This window comes from Scardinius erythrophthalmus (genome assembly GCF_964197995.2).
Source record: "Scardinius erythrophthalmus genome assembly, chromosome: 2".
NCBI lineage: Eukaryota > Metazoa > Chordata > Actinopteri > Cypriniformes > Leuciscidae > Scardinius > Scardinius erythrophthalmus.
In genome coordinates, this window is record NC_138222.1 from 4,453,487 (window position 1) to 4,462,219 (window position 8,733).

The 8,733-nt window shown below is 37.8% G+C and overlaps 1 protein-coding gene across 2 annotated transcripts in view; it reads right to left on the bottom strand.

Annotated features, from left to right (window-relative positions):
• Positions 1-7,854, bottom strand: part of LOC308687259 (globoside alpha-1,3-N-acetylgalactosaminyltransferase 1-like) — a 63,822-nt gene extending 55,968 nt beyond the window's left edge. For both annotated transcript variants that reach the window (XM_081359640.1, XM_081359639.1), the window contains exon 1: positions 7,710-7,854. In XM_081359640.1, the coding sequence (XP_081215766.1) occupies positions 7,710-7,771 (62 nt within the window). In that variant the 5' untranslated portion in view covers positions 7,772-7,854. The remainder of the gene's footprint in view (positions 1-7,709) is intronic.
• Between the last annotated feature and the right edge of the window lie 879 nt (positions 7,855-8,733).

The following is an 8,733-nucleotide window of genomic DNA, read 5'->3' on the forward strand; positions in this document are numbered from 1 at the left end:
TCAACTGTTTCATTGCTTCACGAAGCCTCGATCTGGCCATCACTAGCCTCGATCTGCCCACCACTAGCAAGCACTACTTTAATGAAACAAATGGGTAATCCAGGGCAAACAAAGGAACTCAGGACAAGGACAGGAACAAGAAGCAAGAAACAGGAAACAACTACAGCAAACAACGACCAACAAACAACAACTGAAGCACAGAGGTTTAAATACACAGGCAAACAAGCTAAACAAGATAACAAGGGGCTGTGGCTATGGAAGTAAAATAATGTCAAATGTTTTTGAAACAAAAAGCCTGTTGAATTGCACTACTTGAAAAAAAAATAGGCATTGCATTAACCATGCTTGCATTTTAATGCATTGTATTTTTAGGGCTTGCATTTTTATGGACTGAAATTCAACATGGTTGAATATTTAAGCTGTGAATATTTCAATTAAAAACATTTCAAACACATTTTCATTATTAAAAATTCAATAATCCATATTCACCTTTCATATTTCACTTCCAAAATATTCAAACTGTTCAAAAATACAACCTATAATATTCAACTGGCAATTTTCGGTCCATTTTATTTCGCTTTCCAAATTCGCTTCCACAAATACAGTGGTTCAAATTCGACAGTAAATTCAACGGAACTGCAGGAAAAGCAGTAGATTACCGAGATACTCTCCATCTGCTGTTAGTCAACCTCACCAGCAGGTGGTGCAAAAGCGCGTGTTGTGACGAAGACCAGCAACAGTTAGAGCAAGCCATTCATTCATAAAATGAAAATGATTATCTGTGTCAGTAGCCTATATATGCGGAAAGATGATAAAGACACAAAAGCTGTTTTTATGTTTCATTCAATAACTTCATTGTTACTTTCCCTGTGTAGCCTACATGTTATCAGCTTTCTCTACATGAACAGGATTATAACCGGTTTCCCTCAATACCTCACACTCGAGGATTCCCCTTCTGTCCGGACAAAACGCTTAACGTAGTTTATGGACTAATACAGTGATATAAAAGACCAAACTCGCACCTTATTGGGGATGTAGGCTGTAGGCTACTATATATGCTCGATGGACTAAGAATATGAACGTAACACGCAAAGTTTCATGCAGAGCGTTTCGTGATATACTGGCATAAAATCAACACTTGATCAATACTAACACTTTCTCTTCTCTTCTCTCTCTCTCTCTCTCTCTCTCTCTCTCTCTCTCCAGTATATATATATAGGCCTATATATAGTATAGTATAGTAGGCTATGCCAACGTGTATTGCATTAGCTTAAACTGGGAAGAGTCATAGCACTTGCATATTGTTGTCCTCCTATTGTTAGTTTAACTGTAAATTGCTTTGGATAAAAGCATCTGCTAAATAAATGACTAAATGTAGCCTAATAAATGTAAAATTGGCTTGACATTGGATATTCGCATATTTAGGGACCGTCTCAAAAGTAGGCTATGTATAAAACATTGGCATACACGTTTCTAACTTCAATAGCAAACTTTAATTTATTTGAATAAATATCAAAAATCCAAAGGGTGCGCATTATGCCTGACACTACATGAACACTTTACAGTTGGTTTTATGACTGTAAGTCGTTCTATTCAAATGCTATTGAAGTTAGAAACGTGTATACCAAAGTCGTATACACTTTAGAGACGGTCCCTAAATGTGCTAATGTCCAACGTCAAGCCAACTTTATGCCAGTCTATCACTGGGAAAAGCTCAGCATTAAACTTTGCGCGTTATTCTGAGTCAATCTGCTTGCCTGCGAGTTTGGTCTTTTATATCACTGTAATTAGTCCATTAAGCTACGTTAAGCGTTTTATATGTCCAGCTGGTGAATCCTTAAGTATTGAGGGAAACCCTAATAGCTTGCATGCAGCACATAGCCACAATATAAAGTTAAGGCAACTAAACAACCAAGAGAAATATATGTCAACCTCAAAAATGTTATATTGGATCTGTATATCCGCATCGGGGAATAACATTATAATCTTGTTCACGGTAGAGAAAGATGCTTGTAGGCTACACAGGGAAAGTAATCGTGAAGACACTGAATTTAACATAAAACCGCCATCATAATAATCACAAATACAATACAATACAATTTTATTTGTATAGCACATTTAAAAACAACTAGCGTTGACCAAAGTGCTTAACAAGGCAAAAGAGATAGAAAACAAGCACAATATCAACATAGTACACAAGAGAAGATACCCACAGAAAATACACATATCAAGATATTTTAAAAGCTAATGAAAATAAATGCGTTTTCAAGGAAGATTTGAAAAGTGACAGAGTTTTTGCAGATCTAATATGCGACGGTAAGCTATTCCATAGCTTGGGTCCATAGGCTGCAAATGCACGATCACCCCTATTTTTAAGTCTGGTTCGTGGGACAGACAGAGAGTTTGAATCCCCCGACCTTAGTGATCTTGATTGAGATACTGGATGGAGCAATTCAGATAAGTATAGTGGAGCCTGTTTCTGTAGCGATTTAAAAACAAATAACAGAACTTTAAAATCAATTCTAAATTTGACCGGTAGCCAGTGTAGCGACATCAGGACTGGTGTGATGTGTTCGAATTTACGCTTCCCTTTGAGGAGGCGTGCAGCTGCATTTTGGACTAGTTGGAGACGGCTGATGCATTTCTGCGAAATACCGATGTATAGAGAATTACAATAGTCCAATCTGGATGTTACAAATGCATGCATAGCAATCTCAAAGTGTTTGACAGAGAGAAATGGCTTAACCTTAGCTAAAAGACGGAGGTGAAAGAAGCAAGATTTTACCACAGCACATATCTGCTTTTCAAATTTAAGGTTATTATCAATCCAGACCCCCAGGTTCCGAACATAGGTGGTACTATACGATGACAACGTTTGGGGGTCAATATCATGTGTGGTACGATCGTTTGGACCAAACATAATAAATTCCGTCTTTCTCTCATTTAGACTCAAGAAATTACCAGAGAGCCATAGTTTCAATTCGTCCAGGCAGTCCATTAGAGGTTTTAAGGCAAACTTGTCGTCATGCTTCAGGGGCAGGTAAATTTGAGTGTCATCAGCATACAAGTGAAAGGAAACTCCGTGTCTAGATAAAATGGAGCCCAGAGGTAGCATATACAGATTAAACAATTCCGGGCCAAGAATAGAACCCTGCGGAACACCGGACCTCAGTTTCATTTTAGATGAACACTGTTGCCCGATGTGAACAGAGAAGCTTCTATTCGACAAATATGAGCGGAACCAATTTAAAACAGTACCCCGAAAACCCGTGGACGCTTCGAGACGAGAGATTAAGATATTATGATCAACCAAATCAAATGCAGAGCTGAGATCTAACAAGACCAAAGCCACAGATTGCCCAGTATCAGTTGAGAGCATTATATCGTTCATGACTCTTAATAGTGCAGATTCAGTACTATGACGTGATTTAAAACCGGACTGAAATTTCTCATAAATCTGACTATCAGTTAAAAAAGACTGGAGTTGACTCAGAACCACTTTTTCCAGAATTTTCGAGATAAAAGGCAGATTTGAAATAGGGCGATAGTTACTCAGGATTGATGAGTCCAATTTAGACCCCTTAAGTTTGGGCAAAACTGAAGCATGTTTCAGGCTGTTTGGAACAACCCCAGTACAAAGACATTTGTTTATAATATACAACAAGTCTGGACCAATAGCACAAAATACTTGCTTAAAAAATCTAGTAGGAATCACATCCTGAAAGCAGCTGGTAGGTTTCAAAACTGAGACAATCCTAGTCAGAGAGTCAAGAGTAACAGGCTCAAAGACAGACCATGTAGAAGAGCATATAGGCACTTCAAGTGGCATAAAAGTTAGCGATGGTATTTGAGATCTAATTAGTGAGGTCTTCTCTTTGAAGTGAATCGCAAAGTTTTCACAGAGAGAGTCAGACATCTCTGGAAATTTATTAGTGGTGGGATGAAGAGCAGAGTCAATTACTGAAAATAAAACATTAGGCCTATTACTATTAAGTCTGATCAGTTCCGAAAAATAGTGGTTTTTAGCAGATTTTGCAACTCGCTGAAATGCAGCGAGTGACTCCTTTAAAAGTTCATAGGAGACATGTAGTCTGTCCTTATTCCACTTGCGTTCAGCCCTTCTACAGATCTGTCTTTGAGAGCGAACATTGTCATTTAACCATGGTTTCGCCACATGATTGAGTTTGTTTTTCTTTTTTCTGATAGGGGCCACAACATTTAAAACATCAGAGCAAAAAGAGTTGAAACATATCAAGTGGTTATCAGCATCTAGGGAGCTTAATAGTGGAATCATGGCTTGATTCGCAGGTAAACCAGGATATAGTGCCACAAAGTCCTCCTTAGCAGATTCTTTAAAAATTCGAGTTGTCCGTGAATAAGTATGAGATTTATGTATAGAAGCATTAAGAGGCAGAGAAAACAGAATCGGAAAGTGATCCGACAAACCAGTATTACTGATGCTGATGTCTGATACATGTAGTCCACGTGTTAAGATTAAATCTAAGGTATGTCCCTGGATGTGAGTGTGACCAGACACCCACTGATCCAGGTCAAAAGAGGCAATGAGGTTCAAGAACTCTTTAGAGAGTGGGTTATTATCACAGCATACATGAATGTTAAAATCTCCTATAATCAAAATTCTGTCATATCTCGTAACAAGATCTCCCACAAACTCGGCAAATTCATTTAAGAAATCCTTATTTGGCAGAGGCGGACGATAAATCAAGGCAAATACCTGAGAGATTGTTGTTGTAGGTTGCACCAATTGCACTTCAAAACTGCGACAAGGGCTAGTTATTAGACTGCGGCAGGGTAAATGTTTTTTAAACAGTGACGCTAGGCCCCCTCCACGGCCAGATAGCCGCGGTGTGTTGAGGAAAGAGCAATCCTGTGGGACAAGTTCAGTGAATGGACTTAACTCATCCGGCTTAATCCAAGTCTCAGTGATAAATAAAATGTCCAAATCCTGCGTCGTGAAGAAATTGTTTATTAAAAATGTCTTGTTCACCACTGACCGGGCGTTGATCAAAGCCATTTTAAGTGGCAGTGCAGCTTCCTCCAGCTGTGTTGTTTGAGTTAGCGAACAAAGATTGGAATGATTTACTCCACGACGTCGAAAGCTGGGTGAGATGACGCGCGAAGGTGCGGACGAAAGGCATCCAATTACAGGTTGAAGCAACCGATGAGAAGAGAAAGACCACGCAAAGGTACCAGCAAGGTGACGCTCACGGGTTAGCACAGGACCAACACACTCTGGTGAAGACCGTGCAAGAGACTTTAAACGAGCAGCAATTCCACCCCGCTTGCCGCGTATCCTCCGACGCCGTCGCCTCCAGGGAAAACCAGCGGGACACCAGCGCCGCTGTACAGGGAAGTGCTCGCACACAGGTGGGGGAAATCGGCAGTGTTCATCAACGTCACCCTTGGTTGAGTCGATAGCCATGCGGATGTTTAATAATGTTTGACGATCATACACAAATGACATATTGCAGTCCGAAGTCAGTAACGACAGGCATAAAAACAAACATAAAAAATATAAGAAGACAGAATTTAAAAGTGAGAAGGAGAGCAGCAGACGGCGTGCCACATACAACGGCACCATCTTTTTTCATCTCGTATACAGTCAAACAATCCAAATGAGCAACCAACCAGCAATGTAAATACACTTACATTGCTATAAATGAGTTTTATGAATGAATGGCTTGCTCTAACTGTTGCTGGTCTTCGTCACAACACGCGCTTTTGCACCACCTGCTGGTGAGATCGACTAACAGCAGATGGAGAGTATCTCGGTAATCTACTGCTTTTCCTGCAGTTCCGTTGAATTTACTGTCGAATTTGAACCACTGAATTTGTGGAAGCGAATTTGCAAAGCGGAATAAAATGGACCGAAAATTGCCAGTTGAATATTATAGGTTGTATTTTTGAACAGTTTGAATATTTTGGAAGTGAAATATGAAAGGTGAATATGGATTATTGAATTTTTAATAATGAAAATGTGTTTGAAATGTTTTTAATTGAAATATTCACAGCTTAAATATTCAACCATGTTGAATTTCAGCCCATAAAAATGCAAGCCCTAAAAATACAATGCATTAAAATGAAAAACACCTGGGTATACTAATAAACAAGAAAAAACACCTGGGTATACTAATAAACAAGAAAACTACAAAGGACTACAAAACATGGCACAGAACTGGAAATAACAAAAGTCCACACAAGACAAGGGGAACACAAGACAGGAATCATGACTATTTATGTGATTTATCACGATTAATCACACCTAACATTAATTTTTTTATATATTTTTATATTTGAATAATTTCACATTTAATCTCTAAATTAATGTAGAAACAACATAAAGCAATATTTTAAATATTTGATCTAACACAGTGGTTCTCAAACTTTTTACACCAAGTACCAATTCAGAAAATATTTGGTTCTCCAAGTACCACCATAATGACCAACATTAAAATAGAGTAGTAGACCGAACATGGTAACAATGGTATAATTTCCATAGGCGTAATGATTACTGAAGAAGACAGGGGACTTGTCTGAATATCTTTCAGAGATTGAACAGTTTGTGAATTGGTGCGAGGATAACCACCTAGCTCTGAATGTCAATAAGACAAATGAAATGGTGTTCGATCCCAGAGGAGTTGGTGATCACAGGCCTGTGATTATCCACAATGAAACCATCATACAGGTCCCTTCACATAAATATCTTGGTGTCTCTTTTGATAATTTACTGACATGGAATATCCATGTAGATAATCTTTGCAGTAGATTACAACAACGGTTGCACTTTTTACGGCGTCTTAGACTTTATGGTGTGGATCAAAGGTTTATGATCATTTTTTATCAGGCAGTCTTCGAGAGTTTAATTAGATATAGCATTATAGTCTGGTTTGGTAATCTGTCCGTAGCATGTAGAACTAAACTGTTACGGATGATCCACACTGCTTGGAAAATTATTGGAGTGAAAGAACAGACATCATTGCAGACTCTCTATGAACAGGTTACTTTAACGCAAGCTAAAAAGATTGTGTGCGATCCGTCGCATATCCTGTACACAGAGTACGAGTTGCTGCCTTCTGGGAGGAGGTTTAGAGTTCCTCGCTGCAGACTGAACAGATTCAAAAACTCAGTGTCTGTAAAGATGTTAAATAGTGGTGGTATGGAGCTGTAACTTACGCAATTTATATTACTAATATTGCCTGGTTTGTTAATTTGCTGTATGTTAATTGTATACTGACGGCAGCATGGGTGATGGCCCAAGACAAATTTCCCTTCGTGGGACAATAAAGTTTTACTTACTTTACTTACTTACTTACTTAAATAAAAATAAACTGTAATACTGGGTCTGCAGATTTCAACCTTTGTGTACAGTATGTCTCAGTATGTCAAAAAGCTAATGCAATTATGGCCAGATGGTCCTATTTGTGTATATCAACAAAGCAAAGTATAATAGTTTGTAATTATTTTAAATATTTTTATGTATTTTAAAATATGAAAACCGATGATTTCCACAGTTTAGTCCACAAAGACTGCTGTTAATTAGAACAGTTTTTTTTTTAAATCAGTCTAAATTAAAATGACACTTAAACTCCTAAATAGTTTAATTACTGATATGTTGTAGTTTATTCATTTAAGAACCAAACACTAAAAGCAACAGTAAGCCAGCTACAAATGACAAAGTAACTACTTACCCAGTTATTGAGAGGCCAGCCAACACGAGAAGAAATGTATTAACATTTTGAAGGAGTTTCATTATTCCTGTAGGCTATTAGGTTTTGTGTCCTTATTAATTCGAAGAACTGAGTGTCCCACAGATAAAGCAAGCAAGAGAGTGCTAATTAAAGAGGCGTGATGCTGGGTTACAAGGTTATGACAGGTTTTTTTTTTTTTTTTTTTTGGTTGTACCACTGTGACACTGCCACAGTAAAACCCTGCATGATGCGCACTTAAGTAAAAAAATAAAACATATTGTATACTGTATATATATATATATATATATATATATATAGTACCAGTCAAAAGTTTGGAAACATTACTATTTTTCATGTTTTTAAAAGAAGTCTCTTATGCTCATCAAGCCTGCAGTAAAAACAACAACAACAACAAAAAAAAACAGTAATATTATGAAATATTATTACAATTTAAAATAATGGTTCTCTTTTTTAATATATTTTAAAATGTAATTTATTTTTGTGATGCAAAGCTGAATTTTCATCAGCAAGTACTCCAGTCTTTGGTGTCTTATGATCCTTCAGAAATCGTTCTGTGGAATAGTCTCGACGATGAACTGAAAACATGTAAATCCATTAGTAGTTTTAAGAATATATATATATATATATATATATATATATATATATATATATATATATATATATATATATATATATATATTGACTATCAAAGGGGCGCTCACACAGTTTGTCGTTGCATTTTATTCTTAACCAGTCGTTGTTCTTGGGGCCCCAGGACAGCTCGGGGCCCCAAGCAATTGCTTGGTTTGCCTGCCTTGTTGCGACGGGCCTGGTCTCGCATGCACCCTGTTGCGCGCTCGCTCTAGATTCTGGGAGATTTTAACTAATTTGCGGGCATCAGGGAGCCGCTATCAATATGCGGGAGACTCCCGGAACTTCCGGGAGACTTGGGATGTCTGTGTGTTGTACATTCAGAGATGCTTTTTTAACGTACCTAGGCTATAACACGTGGTTATCTGAATTA